This window comes from Epinephelus fuscoguttatus, linkage group LG23 (assembly GCF_011397635.1).
Source record: "Epinephelus fuscoguttatus linkage group LG23, E.fuscoguttatus.final_Chr_v1".
NCBI classification, from domain to species: domain Eukaryota; kingdom Metazoa; phylum Chordata; class Actinopteri; order Perciformes; family Serranidae; genus Epinephelus; species Epinephelus fuscoguttatus.
The window spans coordinates 32,584,407-32,602,312 of NC_064774.1; the positions used below are offsets into that span (position 1 = coordinate 32,584,407).

Below are 17,906 nucleotides of genomic sequence, written 5' to 3' on the forward strand. Positions count from 1 at the left end.
TATGGAGAAAAACAAACATGAAGAAAACAAAACAAAACAAAACAAACAAACACAAACAAACAAAACAGCAACAACAGCTCATTGAGGTTGCGTTGATTTACACTGTGAAGCAGTTAAGCACTATTCAGTAAAAATGGGGCGAAATGAATTGTAAATTGTAAATGGTAAATTGTGACATAACGGGAAGAGGTACTGAGATCTTTTACTTTAGTGAAGGTAGCAATACTACAGCGTAGAAATTCTCTGTTAGAAGTAAAATCCCTGCAGTCAAAGTCTTACTAAAATAAAAGCACAAGAGTATTAAGATTAAAATATGCTTAAAGTACCAAAAGTAGAAGAACTCATTATGCAGAGTGCCCATTTCAGCATCACATTATATCAATGGATTATAATTATTGATGCATTAATGTGTACAGCACTTTTATGTTGCAGCTGGTAAAGGAAGAGCTCATTTTAATTACATATGCTGCTGGGTGGCTTGATCTATAATAATACATCATGATTCTTTTAGATGATCCATTTTTTGCATTAGTAATCTGTGTATCTGTATCGAACATATTTATTGGTGGGTTTTTTTTCACATTTTAATGTAATTCATCATGGCGACGAACAGAATTTGCACACAGCTGTCAATTTTCTTTCTATGTTATATGTGTTGTGTGTGTGTTGTTGTGCGAGCTGTCCAATGAAATTGCTCTTTAAGGGATTAATAAAGTTGTCTTGAATCTTGAATCTGCAAAGTGACAAATTGAAATGTAGTGTGTGAAGTAGTAAAGTACGGGTAAAGTACAAGTACCTCAAAATAGTACTTGGGTAAAAGAACTTTAGAGTTACTTTCTGTCAGTGGACATGGCTGGAGATGCCACCACCTCTCCTAAATAGAAGCAACACACTCAGACTGTGGTGATTTTGCATTGCATTTTTGTAGTTCTTATGCACCTTTTTGTGGATTTGTGTCTCGTTATGGTCATTTTGAGTCTCTTCCCGGTCAGTACTTGTTAATTTGACATTTGACATTTTGCAGGTGAAGGCCAGGGCTCCCCTTTAGACTTTGGGTCCCTGGGCCTGTGCATGGTAGGCACCTTAAGCAATCCATCCATGCCACTGGGCCTCTCACCAAGTCAGTTTCAAGTCTCTGCAAGTCTATTTCAATGGACATCTCAATTCAGTCAATTCCATATGACAGTTACAATTACATTACATTTTAGTTTACATGTAAAATACAACTGTTACAATTCTGTTGCCCTCTTTGAGAACTGTCCCTTACTGCAGTCATAGGAAGCTCTATTGAAACAAGGCGACAATGACCCCCAGTGGCTTCACACTGACACTGCACACAACATACTGTTCGTTTTCACCTTTCACTGTTCTGATTGTCTTGAATAGTTAAGACCTCTTGTTCATGTTGGCTTAAAGGTTAATGTTCACAAGTAACTATTGACCTTGGAAACAGCAGTTGACAAAACAACCACAGTGTTTAGCAGCTGTTCATATGTTCTTAATGGACCTTATGAGCTGAGATTGTTTGTAATTTGTGGATAAAGTGTTGAACTACTTCATCAAAAGTACACAAGGAGAAGTACAAGCAAGTGTACTTTAGGTAAGCTTATCTCCAGCATACACAGAGTATGTTTAAAGTGCACTTTGTTATTTAAAGCTTTTCAAGTTTGGTGTACTCTAATAAGCTAAATCATGACCCGGTTACTCAAGATAATCCACAGACCTTGTTGTTAGCAGTTTCATGTGGGAACTATCATCTGTCTACTGAGCTACATCTGCTAACTGTGTCACTCAGTGGTGTGTGGCCCGCCCAGTGCACGTTATTAATATGGGTTCTAGTTCAAAATTTTGCATCTAAACTAGCTATGTCTTGATATTGGACAACATTAATCAATCAATCAATCAATCAATCAATTTTATTTATAAAGCCCAATATCACAAATCACAATTTGCCTCACAGGGCTTTACAGCATACGACATCCCTCTGTCCTTAGGACCCTCACAGCGGATAAGGAAAAACTCCCCAAAAAAACCCTTTAACGGGGGAAAAAACTCTTTAACGGGACATACATATTACCCAGCAATCATCAGTGCAAATCTGTGTATGACAAAAATACCAAATAAATAGTAGTACAGTATGAATTCAATGACATATTCATTTATATGTTGTTTGTGGTTTTATAGTTTCTGTAAACTAAAAATACAATTTTACTGTGGAATGGATTGCTACTGAATCTTTCACAAAAAAAGAAAAAAGAAACCATGATGGAGATGAGCTTGCATTTATGATAGCATATATAGCGGTTAGCCCCAATTTTGCCAGTCTGACTCTCCATACTCATCCTCTCCCTATGGGCACCCCTGTCCCATGGGCCCCAGCACAACCACACTGCCTGCACTGTCCATATTTATGCCACTGGTGTCACTGCACAGAAGGAAGTGTGCATCTATTGCTAGCTTACCTCGCACCACTGAGCCAGCTAATGTCACAGTTCAGCCAAAGAGGGCGCAACTCATAATGTGACTCAGTAGTGTGTATGGCCCCCAAGTGCCTATATGCACCTGTATACTTTATTGTCCTGTTTGGGACAATAAAGTTTATCTTAACTTATCTGACAATTTCTGGGCATGCTCCTGATGAGCATGTTCACCAGTAGCCTGCTGGAGGTCATTTTGTAGGGCTCTGGCAGTGCTCCTCCTGTTCCTCCTTGCACAAAGGAGCAGATACTGGTCCTGCTGCTGGCTTGATGCCCTTCTACAGCCCTGTCCAGCTCTCCTCATGTGACAGCCGGTCTCCTGGTACCTCCTCCATGTCCTTGAGACTGTGCTGGGAGACACAGCAAACCTTGTGACCTCACGTATAAATGTGTCACCTTGGAGGAGATTGACTACCTGTGCAACCAGATTAGGCTGCAGGTATGCTACCAGTAGTGACAAGGACACTAGCAGAACACAAAACTAGAGAAGAATCAGTCAGGAAGGATAAGGAGAGAGCAACTGTGGCCACCACGTGTAAAACCATTCCTTTTTTGAGGGTTGTCTTGCCTTTGCTGCTCCATTGCACCTGTTGTCACTTAAATATGCACAACTGATACACAATCACCTGTGCTTCATAAATGGACAAAATGATATCAATGAAGTTTAAATGACTTGGTGTTAAACTGTGGCCTTTAAGTGTTCCCTTAATTTGGTAGATTGATAAAAAAAAAAAAAACAGGTTTTGTTTGATTTGGGGTTGAACTGTGCCTTTAAGGAAAAGTCAAGCTTTTGAGTCATGCATATCTTTGCTTAACCATAATCAGACAAGCAAATTACCCCCAGTTTGATTCTGTGTGTCCAGTACAGAGGTGACTACAGACTGGAAGACAGTCAAAGGAACTTGTATTGCCTAAGATGCAAAACCATCATTAACATCAACAACTGTAAATTTTGTGACATGACATTAATCATTATCAAGACATCTGAAGCAAAGAAATTCACAGAGCCATTTCAGTAATGAACTTTTTTTTATTCAGGCTACGTGGTGCATAAAGCATTAAAGCTCAAACAATATTGATTTGCAAAATTATATAAATAAAACTAATTCCTAGTTCAGTAGTGCATTGTTCTGGCAGTCAGCCATTTTATAAAGTGACTCAGTGTCAAAATCAAATGTTTTTATACCAACAATTGGCCAAATAACTGTGTGTAGTGTGAAAGGAGTTACTTGTAGCGACAAACCAACAGTGAATTATTACCAACTCTGCCATTCTGATTTTGTGATACTGTAGTTCTATTTACACCTACATCCTTTAATCCACTGTGGTTCTGTCAAGACCGGTCAAGACATGTCAACATGCACAGTACTACTCTCCCTGTTACTACAGTCAGTCAATAGTTACTGAACAGTCATTATCATACATTAAAACAACAATTTGTCACTGTATCAGGACAGCAGCATGGAGAAACATTTGAAATTCAAGTCCTTCCTTTACGTAAAAAGAGAAAGTATTTTCACTATATAATCACAAAATCATAAATATACTGTATGTAGTGCATTTTGATCACTAACACTTACCCTGCTGCCATTTTACAAAACAAACAAATAAATAAATAAATCAAACAGTGCTATTGACACCTAAAAGCAGCTGGTATAAATAATTTAAATTATATCATAAAGAGAAAGCACCAAAAACAGGTCTGACAGAAGAGCTGAGACTTCATCCATAGTGATGCAGAGTCAAGGCTCAGCTTTCATTGCACAGCTTAGGGGTCCCAGGATATCCTAATCTGGGGCCTGCTTATCCTGCTTAGACAGAAAAAGAGAGAAAGAAAGAAAAAGAGAAAAAAGAGAGAAGATGTAAAAAGAAAGAAAGAAAGAAAAAATAAAGAAGATAGAAAAAGAAAGAAAGAGTGATAGAAAGAAGAAAGAAGAAAAATGAAAAAAGAAAAAGAAAAGAGAGAGAGAAAGAAAGAAAGAGTAGAAGAAAAAATGCAGGAAAAAATAAGAAAAGGGAAGTAAAAGAAAATAATAGAGAAAGAAAGACAGGGAGACAGAAAAAGAAAGTGAAAGAGACAAAAAAAAAAAAAGCAAACATGACATATCAGAACTAAAGAAAGAAAGCTAAGTTATCAGTTACAGAATAAGACTGTGGCTGTGTACTGACCGGCTGAGGTCTCTCAGAGGGGGAGACAGGCTGTCAGACTGTGGATGCTCAACAGTAGAAAATGAGAGAGTATTAGTAGTCAGAGTATTGTGCTGGCGTGGTGTTACTGGCAGGTGGCAGGTTACTGGCTCTGTGTCCAGCCCATGAATATTTGCCGATGAGCTCAACTGTCTGTCATCAGTATCCAAATGTCCAGTGAGAATATCGACAGGTGCAGGTTGTCTGTAACCTTCCAGTTCCTCTCCGTGGACAGCTGCTTCTTCATGTGCGTAAGCAAGGTTGTTGAAATCTCCTAAAGAAGTACAAGAGTATGGGGTTATTGGACAATCATGGGTTCACCAGTTCACATCGTCCACCAGTTGGAAGATCAGCAGTTCAATCCTTGGCTCCTCCAGAGGCCGTTTACACGTACACGGTGATTTTGATAAACGGAGACATCTTCCTTCTTTTGTGCCCTTCGTTTACACGCAAACGGAGATTTCTCCTTTGAAAACGAGTCTTTCTAAAAACTCCGGCCAGAGTGGAGATTTTGGAAAACTCCGGTTGCGCGTTTGCATGTAAACTGAGATAAACGGAGACAAACGGAGTTATAGGCAGCCGACATCACAGTATGCGCCTGTGTCAAAAGTGCGACCTATGTTGCTATGGTGACAATGGATACATGGAAGGCTTGAGCTTCTCGTTACACTGCCACCTACAGGTTTGGCATGCTCTTGTGTATATATACACGGGTAAGTGTAAACGAAGATCTTTTTGAAAACGGAGACGGTGAAATGTCCGTTTATGAAAATAGCCGGCCACGTGTAAACGGCCTCCCAGTTTGCATGTCGAAGTATCCTTGGGCAAAATACTAAACCCCAAATTGCTCCTAATGGCTCCTGATGGTTACATTGGTGTGTCGGTGTGTGTGAATGGTTACTGAGTAGAGGGTGGCACCCTGCATGGTAGATGCGGCCACCAATGTGGGTGTGAAGATGACATGTAGTGTAAAAGTGCTTTCGAGTGGTCAGAAGACTAGAAAGGTGCTATACAAGCCCGGTCTATTTACCATTAATCATTAATTGATTGACAATAGCTGCGTCACTATCCTGCCTCATTATCACTGCACATTGCCCAGCTGACATATAAAATCTAATCACATTGGTAAAACACGTGCCAATGTATCCAATGTGACAGGTGGTGAGAATTACCACAGACTTTGCAGTTTGCCCTCAGCTTGATGAAGTGTTTTAAAATCATAAAACCAAACCAAATAATAAAACACTCCACTCCTATCAGTGTTGTTTCAAGCAGCGGCAGGTTGCTGTTTCTCATAAAATGTTGTCATATACTCATTGTCCACTACCTGCTCAACAACAGATACAGTTAGAGACTAGTTGGTAAATACAGCAGGGCATTTAGTGGCTGAAGAGACAGATTTTTCTCAGGGTAGATGGAGACCAAACCAGAGCTTAAAGAAGTTCTTTCTACTGAACTACACCCACCAACTGTGTCACCACACAGAAGGAAGGGTGCATCTACTCAAGGATGAGGGGCTCATCACAGCGTGAGATGTAAACATCAATGGCGTCCTCCTCGGCTGAGCTGTAATGTTAGATAGCTCAGTGGTGCTAGGTGAGCCAGCAAAGTATGCACACTTCCTTCTGCGCAGTGATTTGGTAGGTGGGTGTAGTGGTGGGTCTGTTGGAGTGAAGGCAGACACCTCTGTGGCTGATATCTCCAACACTCACCAGCTCACACTGAAACAATGTAAACTAAAAATAGCAGGTAAGAAGAAAAACATGTATATTTGATTTCGGGGTGAACTGTCCCTTTGAGTCCTTCCTCTGCACAGTCACATAGGACAAGGAAGCATAAAACATATTCAAATCCAGTGCCAGCAGCAAGTCAGTGTGACATGATGTAAATTTTCTTATTTCAAACAAAACATTTTGTTTGTTATCATATTTTGCGTGTGTTATATTTCTGAGTTTGCAACAGCTAAAGTGCCTAAAACAGACCCTGCCTCACTTAAGACATGAAATACACAACTGTAACACTGCGACATCCAGAACGCAGGGAAAAAAAACTGGTTTGTGTGTGTGTGTGTGTGTGTGTGTGTGTGTGTGTGTGTGTGTGTGTGTGTGAGATAAATAAATTACCTGTATTGTCAATGTCACTGTTGGATCTGGACCACTCAAAGTCCTCATTCAGCCACTGGTTCACCAGTTGCTCTTGAATGTCCCTTCTCCTGTAGACACACCAAAGCAGGTTTCATCATATCTTTACAGAAGAAACATTCATAATGTGGTATTCAAAATATGAATAAAATTGAAAATACCTAAATAAATAAAAGCCAATACTCATATTATGAAATGTTTTTATCATATAAGTGACACAATGCCAAAAATACATGATACATGAAAGACACATGATTTTTCAACACATTTTCAATCTGACCTTGTCACATATCGACATTTGGTCATGGACTTTGCATGTCAAGAAAGAACGTGTAAGGTACCCTGGGTGTGTCGGTAGTGAACGTTCTGGGATGCTCTGTCAACTTCAGCTTATTACATGCATTATCTGTCAAAATACACTTCCATTTTCACAGGAAATGTGCAAACTGTACATTTCACAGGAAATGTACAGTTTGCAGACAGTCTCTTTCAAAATAAACACACTATGTCAGTACAACACCAGGAATTGACCTAATTTTTTCCTTCAACAACAAACGCATGTACATGGCTGGGTTTAGGCAAGAAAAGCACACAGTTGGGTCTAGGAAAAAAGAGCAGGGTTTGGCTATACATTCACACAGGAAGCGAACATTGGCCTCCTGGGTGAAATTCAGTGATTGTTGGACTCATCCACGACCCCTCCCACCTGCACCACTTAGATTTCTGCCAGCTTAACTTTGTTGGTGTTGGTAACAATAACGGCACCCAACCGTGTATCACACGAATGTTTTTTTTTTGTTTTTTTTTATCAGTGTCTGATGCCAGAAGTCATTGAACAAGCACTGGTTTCCGACAACTTTTGCGTGAGACTGGATTTGACTGACCAATGAATGGAAAACCTATGTAGATATACCTAAAAACAAAGATGACAGAGCTTTTTAAGCTTTGTTGAGGATAACCTTAGCTGAAATTCCAAATGAACAAAAATCTTACATTATCTAATAATCTGCCACCTAAAAACTGACATCTCCTAGTGTGTACACTCTCAGAACTAGACATTACAAAGCCATAGCAGACTGAGGAGGCTGATGATGACGACAGTTCTGCTAAACCTAGCATGACATCCCAATAACCATTTTTTTTAATGTTCAATGTTATTTATTATTTTATTTCTAAGAAATCTGCACATGGCAACTCCTACCATGGCACTAAAACTCTTGGTCATGGGCTGATGATGTAGGAAGTGAGAATGTCAAAGATGATGGCGTTGGATGTACATAAACACTGCCATTAAACTTAATTTGGGGTTAAGCAAATATGTCCACACATTCTTGTCTAAGATATTGTTTGTATAAAGTTTAAATAATTTTGTTTAAAATGGATTACAATATTTAATTATTTTTTATGTTTTAGTTTAGTTAACTGAGCTGAAGTAAACTAGAGTTCAGAAGCATTCTGTCACATCTTTGTATGCTGAAAAACTGCCTGTAATATCCATGTACATCTTACCTCTTGCTTTGCCTTTGTTTGTTCCTCAGTAAGAAAGCAGTCAAGACTCCCACTATCAATAACAGACAAGCAAGGGTCACGCTTATCCCTGCATAGAAAGGAGTCCTATGTATGGGGAGGCTGCAGTCATCATTCAAGTACCATGTCTCTTCCACATTTAGACACCTGAATCAGGAGGAAGAACAAGGTTAAATTACAGATACTATGAGACAGCAACAAGCAGTGCTTGTTTTCACTCACACTGAGCCTTGTTTGATCTGTCAGTCTAAGGGATCCATAAAACAGGACCCTGAAATTAAATTGGACCGTATGACAAATAAACCTTGAATTGGTGACACAGGATATGTTATGTATATGTATGTATGTCGCTTTTAGGAAATTTACAGAAATCTTTGGTGATTTAAAATGACTTTAATGTCCAAAAATGTTTAAGGTTTCAATAATGAGGCTAATTTAACCTTCAAATGTTTAATGGCACAGTGACTCTGATGTTTGACTTTTGCCCTTGTGTTTCAGAATTATACTGTACATTGCCAAGCAGCAACCTCCAGGGCTGAAAAATGAGGCCAAAGCAGAAGTGCCAAAAACTGCATTTCCTCTAATGTCCACTTGAGACTGGCTAAAGAAGAGAGTCAATCCCCATAGACCCCCATGGTAAAATGTCCAACTTTACAGCAGAAATAAACATGTTTACAGCCTGGTACAAAAAAATGGTTTTGGTGTCTACAGATAATTTCAGCATTGATTACAAATACGGGGGTTGAACCTGTTTAAATGTTATTATGGCTTAAAGTTATGCATAATTAAGGGCGAGGCCACTTTGAGTCAGGTGGGTGCCATCATCTTTTTCAGTCTGTTTTCAGTCAGTGAAAGTTAGTTGTAATGTTTTGGTTGCCTAAAAAAGTTGTGTTCAGCATTTGGTTGTACTGAAAGACTCTCTAAGGGGCTGTACACATTTTACATTTTTTGCACCCTTAAATTCATTGTTTTCAATGGAGACGCATGGCAGGCGTGCTCAAATGCCAGAGCGATGCTGTAACAGCGCGCATGCGTTCACAAGCACTTACTTTTCAGAGCACAACAGCTGTGCCCTGCGATAAAGAGAGTTCAAATTTTGGAACGCAGTGTGCACCATATGTCATGTGACGAGGACCTACCAGTCACAACCGGTAGATATCCTTCCCTTACTCTGTAAATATCAGTCTGTGGTAAATATGGAGAAGAAGTTGATCATTTTAGTGCAGTGCTACCCAGAGCTTTACATCTGTCCCACAGACAATAATTTTGGCCTAGTACACACCCACAAAACAACACCTGAAAGACGATCAGCTCTACACTAAGGATTTATAGTAAATTGGCTATGGTACTGTTCTGATTATGGTTGCTTAGCAGCCTCAGACGCAACCTGCCTCCATGCCCTTGAAAGTTGGAGTAGAGTTGGCACAGAGTAGCATCCAGTGCCCGACCTTGCGTTTTCCAGGCAGTTAAAGATGCAGCGTAGGCGATGCTCAGTTTTAGTGGTAAGTATTTTGTTTTGATGGTTTTAAGCCTGTTTTTTTTCCAGTGAGATTAGTTAACATAGTTAACTATAGGTATTGCCTTTCATTCATTCATCTTCTAACCGCTTCATCCTCTTGAGGGTCGCGGGGGGGCTGGAGCCTATCCCAGCTGACATCGGGCGAGAGGCAGGGTACACCCTGGACAGGTCGCTAGACTATCGCAGGGCTGACACATAGAGACAAACAACCATTCATGCTCACATTCACACCTATGGACAATTTAGAGTTATCAATTAACCTAGTCCCCAATCTGCATGTCTTTGGACTGTGGGAGGAAGCCGGAGTGCCCGGAGAGAACCCACGCTGACACGGGGAGAACATGCAAACTCCACACAGAAGGGCTCCCACGCCCGGGATCGAACTTGTCTTATGTTAACTAATTTTATACAACAGTTATTTCCGACTGAGTAATTTGATTGGACGAGAGGCATTCCGTGAGTGCTAATATAGAGTACAACATCACTGGGACATGTAACAGTAAAATCACTCCGCTCACAGGTGTTATAAATAGCATATAAATACAACCGTTAATTAACCAACTGTCACAATCGCTACACTGACGCAAACTGACACTATAACTATACACTATATATTGAATTATCAAAGATCATCTGATGAGGTACTGATGAGGTCGTGCCAACATCCAGGTTTGCCAACATTTCATCAGCTGAACTGGACGAAGTTACACAGTGGCAGATCAATGTGAATACAAAGCAGCTTGTGAGTTCAACAGACCGGGGGAACTGTTTTTTTTCGTGGAGCTATATAACATACTTAAATAATTTATTTCATCACCTTTTGTTAACATTTCCTTACTCAGCATTGCTGTTTAAGCTGTTGTTGAACTGTTGTATAAAAGCAATATCACACGAGAGGGAATGATGTACTGTATATCGTCACGGCTGTAATTGCCTTCGGCCGAATGACCGAATCACAGCTGTGACGATATACAGTACAACGTCACTCCCTCTCGTGTGATATTGCTTAAATATACTTAAAAAATGTTAACATACACTTCTATATGCCATATTAACTATGACTACATGTCACAGATAACCATAACTTTATAGACCTATGCACCGGGCTCACCAAGCTAGCAGCTAATGTTATGGTTAGCTCCACCCTCTCGTCCAAATATGGGGTGCGTTCAGAAATACTCACGCAGAGTGCTGGAGCACACTCTGGCACACACTGGATGGTTTGTAAATTTGGCGAGCTGTCGCAATGTACCGTTATCCAGACCACCACATGCTCGGAGTGGCAGAGCGCACTCTTGGGTGTGAGGGGTGTGAATGTGTGATTAACGTAACTTTTCGTTAATTCACATAGAAATAGAATGCTCTTCAAACAACTGCACTCTCATTAAAGTGTAGAGCATCAGAGTGGATTTATGAACGCACCCATGGTCACTTCTGGCTCCAAAAATCCAGATGGCGATGGCTGAAATGCTGATCCCAAAGTCCACAAACCAAAAGGAGATGTCACGGTGGCTACACCCATCATTTTATACAGTCTATGTACATTGAGGGCCATAATCTAAAGCATTACAGACATTTTAGTAAGAATATCATGCAGAAACTATAAAAGTAAGGGGGACAGAAATGGAAATCTACATACAAACAAAGACTACAAGCAACTATGTGAACAATCCTGCTCACATCAGTGCTGCCCATCTGAGTTCACACTGTCAAAAGCAAATCTGTCATGATGTTCACCAGAAATACTTATCAAACTGACAGCATAGTCAACTTACTCGCACAGAGGTCCAATAGTTTTGTACACTAAGCAGATTCCCCCATTGTAGCATCGTTTATGATGTGAATGTTGATTGTGGCATACAGTCACACATGTCAGTTTCCCATCATTACGCACAAGTTGGTAGTATTTAGCAACTTCTGGATCTTTGACAAACTGCTCACAGACAGCTGGTGCATGACAGGAGAAGGAAGACAAAGACATGGAGAATTAAATCAGCATTATGTTAATTCCAGTTGATCATTCATACACTCAGTGGTACATCTCAAAACAAAAACAAATAACGTGGTAATACTAACATCCCAAATCAGCCTCTGTTGTAGTCACTGTGGGCGGAGCGGTGGTGTTGAAATCCGGACACTCTGGAAGTTCACAAGATAAAATATTACATTGCCATATACATAGTATAAACAGCATGTTGTTTGTTGTAAACATAAACATAAACTGACAATTTTTTTAATCCCGTTTCTTGATAATCAAGTCTTTTTAGCCTATTGGATGGACTGCAATAAAAATTAGTTAGATTCATCCCCAGAGGATGAATCCTAAAGACTTTGGTTATCTCCTTACTTTTTATCTAGCACCACCAGAGGCCTGTACTATGAAACAGGATTTGGAATTAGTGAGGTAACTTCAAGGTTAACTCAGGGTTTTTAGTACTACAAAGCTGGTTCTCTTTTTACTGGAATAAATCGCCATGGTAACAGCTAACTGGCTCTGGAGCATGTTATCTTCAGAATATCAGATCACAGCCTGTCGACAGCCTGATCACTGACCAATGAGATCACAGAAGAAAAGAGTATCCATGGACAGAAGTCCGGAGCGTCAGGTAAAATAGAGTAGCCTATATATTGTCAACAATAGAATCATTTCATTTTTCTGGGGCTCTGTTTCCACTGGTTTTGATAGAGCTTCTAACAAACACAGAGATCGTTTACACACTAAGCACATGGTTTTAGCAGGATGCAACAACTGATGCAATTTTTTTTAGTCAGCAATAATAGTGTTGCTATTTTACACTTTGATTCCATTACTGTAGCTCAAAATAACAGGAGACATCTACATGATGAGCACTAGGAAAAAAAAGATAAATTTTTGTTGAAAAAAATGTTCCACACACTGTCAATTGGCTCCAATTATTATAAATGAAACATTTGGGTCAGATTGATCTCATCAGTCATAGGCCATAGGCTACTTTTCCACCCTTTACTTTGGTAGCAGAAACAGCCTGGCATTACTTTAAGGTGTTTTATATGACATATTCAGAGTAGTTCCATTGTTATCAAACTAAAAAGCGAAAATACTCTAAACTAATGACACATATAGCTAAGTGATACCTACACGTGATGTAAGTCTGATGGTGAATTTTTGGATAGTATTTTCAATGTTTCTACATTTTCCATTATAGGATTACAGAGTATCCAGAGTACCCAGAGTTGACTGCACTAACTGATAACCAGCTTTGTGGTACCGGTTATCCAGACAGCCAATGTGACAGTTTAGTCAAGGCCAGATAATGAAAAATGTCCTGGGTAAGTTGAACTGGTTTCATAGTACATGCCACATGTCAAAGTCTTCACATGTGCAGTGAAATATCTCAACAACTCCTAAAAGGGTTGGCGCCAACTTTGATAGACATTCAGTTACCAGACGAGGTATCCTAATGATTTTGGTCACACCCTGACTTTTCCTTGAGTACCACTGGCATTTATGTTTTTTAGTGAAATATATAACGAATGGTGGTACAACAATGGTTTACCATGACCATACAACAGACTGTTGTTATCTGAATGAAAATAGATCTGATCTTATTTCACATTTTGCTAACAATGCATAAATGATTATGAATTTTCTGTCTTACCTCCTGTGCAGCTGTCAAGGCCTTCAACAACCTCGACAATTGCTTCAACATCTTCCCAATATAGTTGTTCAGCACTAGCATTATTTGGAATCCCCAGAACCACATCATGTGTGACATTAACACTAAGGCAGAAAGAATTTCATACATGTCAGTTTCAGTGAGCAAGTCTCAAGAAATTCTGACAATTTTAACAACATGTTCATTTATTTATTTATTGCAAAAGAAAAATCTTACTCTCTTTACTCTTCTCAGATTACCTTTCTGTTCTTGGTGTGATACTGTGGAAAGCCATGGCTTTGTCCCATAACTGCCTCTGAAATATAGATAACAAAAATAATGAGCGGTTTGCACCTCTCATCTCTGACTTAATGCGCTGTTGGCAAAGTGTTTGAATTGCTTTACCTCATCCACAGGGTTACGTAAGAATCTGACCAAAGGGGCTCCACGGCTAAGAAAAAAAAAGCAGGGAGTCACTATCTCAAGAAAAAGAGCTTGGTAACTTAAACCAGTGTTATATTAGTATGTACATTAAAATTAAATTGCATCTGTGCCTTTAAGACACCTTCAATTATAAATATTTTGTTTACCTGACACTAATTACCACAACTTCTTTGAAGTGTGCGATCTTCTTTGCTAGGTAATATTTCTCCATCTGAAAAGAATTAAAAAAAGTCTTCACAGTACTACCATGGGTAATATGAAACATTATTGTCAGGGTAATTAAATGTTTTTTAGAGATAAGATAGCTGAAAGCACAAAGAGTGATATATAGACACAGAAAATGAGGTGCCTTCTAAATGCGATGTTCCATCCCCCACAGTATAACCATCTGTTTTTGGCTGCTTGTGTTAGATAAATGTCAGGCTAGTGATAATTATTTTATAAGCAACAGATAGGTTGTGTCACAGTCTGTTCTGTGATTAGCATGATGGTATTTCTTCATCTGTTTTCCCCAGGGCTGCCTCGTTGTTATGTGAGAGGCCTAGGTTAGCAGCTCTGGGTGTTGCTTGATTGCAATAGTTTGGTATCAGTTTAAACTTCCTGATTGGGGTATTCAGTAGGGACAGTACTTCACAGTGAAGTTGCTTGTACCTATTATTTAACATATACCCTCCAGCCGGTAAGAAAGGACTGGACTGTGGTATTAAATGAACTACCACTGTCAACTATAAGCTTAGTGCACTGGATTGGAGAGTGCTATCTCCAGTCTTAACATAATGTGTGATCCTTTTTATTGTGCAAGGGGCAAAATGCAACATGTCACAATATACAAAAGATGCACAGAGGTCATTGTCTCTTAAAAAAATACAGACTAAACTTTGAGGCAAGTATTGCTAAAAAAAATAGTCTCTTAAAAAAGATTTACAATACACATATCTCCTATTCATACTGCTTTAAAGATTTGGTATGTAACTTAAACAAAATCCTTGTTATAAGGGGCACTGCTCTCTGATCGGAGCTGTGCGGTCTCAACTACAGCACAGTATTGAATGCCCTGTGACATTTGCCTCTCGATCCCTCACCTCAGCTGAACAAAAGCTCTTAGTGGGGGAGCAATATGCACTGATGTGTGTTTGGGCATGTGAGTGGTGGCACATGTATGTGTATGGACAGCACTTTACACTGTGGACAGACCACCAGGCCCTCACAGTCCTGCTTGCTACAGCTGGGTCAGGGTACAAACTACTGCGGAGCCACTGCTGGTCAGAGAGGCTCCAGCAATACAATTTTACCACGCTGTTTACTCCTGGCCGAGAGACAGTAGGGGGGGGACCTGCTCTCTCGAGCTACTCTTGAACCCCACACACAACCTGGGCCTGGACAGGACGGAACCAGAGCTTATCCATATGATCCACACTCCCCCACAGGCCATAGTCTCCACCAGGTCCTTCAGCTCAAGTCAGCACAGGACCCCATGCTCTTCCATCTCCGCACTTTTATCCAGGAGGGATGGCCCTCAGAAGTCCAAGAGGAGCTATAGCCTTTCCAATGAGTCAAGGATGATCTCTCTTGCTGGAATGATGTCTGTGTGTCCAAGGGACTCTGCACAGTCATCCCCAGCACCCTGAAAGTGCGCATCATGTCTATGGCACAGGAAAGTCACCTGGGCATCGTGAAGGTGATGCAATGCAGCAGGGACTAAGTGTGGTGGCCAGGCATTTATAGCTATATAGAGGCCATGGTAAAAGACTGCAAAACCTGTATTGTCAGTGGGAAGACCGGCCCACAGCTGTCCCCATGTCTGCCGGTGTGGGTGGCCATTGCAGGAACACATCCAGGTGGACATCTGTTGGGAGCTCCATGGCACTCCACAGCATCAGTTTTTCCTGGTGGTAGCCTATGACCTCCATTTGAAGTGGCCAGCGGTGGTTGTGACAGGGTCTGTTACAGTGGTCACAGACTTCCCTGCTTCTCTGTTTGTTTGATGGGGCATCTCTGACATCGTCACCATGGATAACGGTCCACAGTTTGTCTCTGCTGAGTTTGTGGCCCTTATGGAGAAAAGGGGAAGTAACCACATCTGCCACATCACCAACCATCTCTACCACCTGGAGGCAAATTAGGGTGTAGAGAGGTTCGAGCAGCAACGGTGTCCTAGCACACCTGGAGGATGGTCCTCCTTTTTCAGCTGCATTGCTCTGCACCCTGCTGCAGTACCAGGCAACACCACACTCCACCACTGGCAGCTCCCCAGCCATTTTAATGAAGGGGCGTGAGCTGCAACTTATCCTGGATCAGCTGCATCCACCTGCAATTGTGGCAGCAGCACCCCAAAAAAGTAAGGTAAGGTCACAGAGCAAATGAATCAGCAGTTTCACTGCAGACGGAGGGCAAAACCACCCCGCTTTGCCGTGCTGAACCAGAGGTCTGGGTCAGGCCAAGTTACTGCAAAGACTATGTCAAACTATCTCAGACTATGTCTGACTTTCTCAATCAGTGTTCAGAGCATAGTCTGTCATGTGGCACAATATTCCACATGGCTATGCTGGTAATTGACTGCCTACTCAGATTACTTACTTAGGTTGCAAGTTTAAATGCAGGTATGACTTTTTGTCATGTTGTTTCCCATAAATAAATAAATTAATAAAAAACAAAGTTAACGTTAAGCTGAAGCTGCGATCCAAAAGTTATAGAACATAACGGCTATGTTAGCTGGCAAGCAAGTCGTCCACGTTAGCAAACAAGCTAAGGTCAGCTAGGTATTGCTCTGGCTGAAACCAAGGTAATACAGGGTGCTAAGTGAGGGCCTGTCTTTGTCCTACCACAGCGATAAAATGTATAAAACACAGCATGTGTGGACTCATGTTGTGGTGGGTGCTGGCAATTTGTTGATGTTAGCAGACTCCATTTCTTAGCTAACATTGTCTACTGTTGCACACAATGAGCACTGTAAGGGAGCTAAAGAGAGGCAAGGCATGGGAACAAGCATAAAATCACAACTGTAAGATTTTCTGAGAAAAATTCTGCCTGAGTCCTTTATAGGGATCAGTCCCTGAGCAGAGTTACATTACAACCTGTTCGCCCATTGGCAATATAAAACAATTAATGCAATGTTATATTCAGTACCAGTGAACCAGTGAAAAAGCATGCTTTATCCATTTATCTTACCTGGTTGGTGAAGTTTCCAACAAATTCTTTGTATTCACGTGAAGTTTCATCGTCATATTTTACATTGTATTCCTGGTCAATGACCAAATTAACCACTACTGTTCGCTTGAAGGTAACTGTGAAGAGAAACAAGTGTTAATTTGACTATGAAAGGGCAAAAAAATAAATGAATAAATGAATTAATAAATAATCCAAGGGTTTCAAATGATACTTTGTTAGCAATCTGTTTTACCTGGCTCAGCATAAACTTTAACAAACTGGCAAACAGTTCCACTGAGCCCAGTAGGACATGTGCAGTTGTAGCCATTGTAAGTTCCTCCATTCTGACATTGTAATGGCTCTCGTGTGGAAATTGTTGGTCCACTGCTTGGCTGAGGTGAAGGAGTTGTAGGTGGTTTAGTTGTGGCTGTAGTTGGTGGCTGCAAAGTTGGGTTAGAAGACGGTGTGTTTGGTTGCACTGGTGTTACTACAGTTGATCCTGATTGAGGGGTTGAGTATGTGCCACCAGTTTGCTCAGAAGATAACTGTGTTGTACCAGTCTGATCAGGGAAAGGGGTGGCATGACTTTGCCCAGTTGTTACCACAGTTGTACTAGATAGATAGGTTGTTGACGTGCCATCTGTGGGGTTACTTGATGTGGTTAATTCAGTGGTTGAGACAAAAGTCGCATTAGTAAACACAGTTGATAACACTGACACTGTTGTTCCATTTTGACCAGAAGTTGCAGTGGGATTACTGGATGCAGTGGATAGAACTGCAGCCGTTGGATCAGTTTGGTCGGTTGTTGAAGAGGCATCACTGGAATCAG

At 40.6% G+C, this 17,906-nt stretch overlaps 1 protein-coding gene across 1 annotated transcript; it reads right to left on the minus strand.

Moving 5' to 3' along the window:
- Window positions 1-3,498: 3,498 nt before the first annotated feature.
- On the minus strand, window positions 3,499-17,879 carry muc3a (mucin 3A, cell surface associated). The gene is made up of 12 exons (XM_049568886.1): window positions 17,331-17,879; window positions 17,099-17,214; window positions 14,077-14,141; window positions 13,892-13,937; window positions 13,747-13,802; window positions 13,490-13,611; window positions 11,928-11,990; window positions 11,627-11,798; window positions 8,315-8,479; window positions 6,788-6,876; window positions 4,647-4,938; window positions 3,499-4,285 (listed from the first exon to the last, which is right to left on the minus strand). Exons 3-12 carry the CDS (start codon window positions 14,139-14,141, stop codon window positions 4,246-4,248), a joined length of 1,110 nt encoding a protein of 369 aa, XP_049424843.1. The 5' UTR covers window positions 17,099-17,214; window positions 17,331-17,879; the 3' UTR covers window positions 3,499-4,245.
- Between the last annotated feature and the right edge of the window lie 27 nt (window positions 17,880-17,906).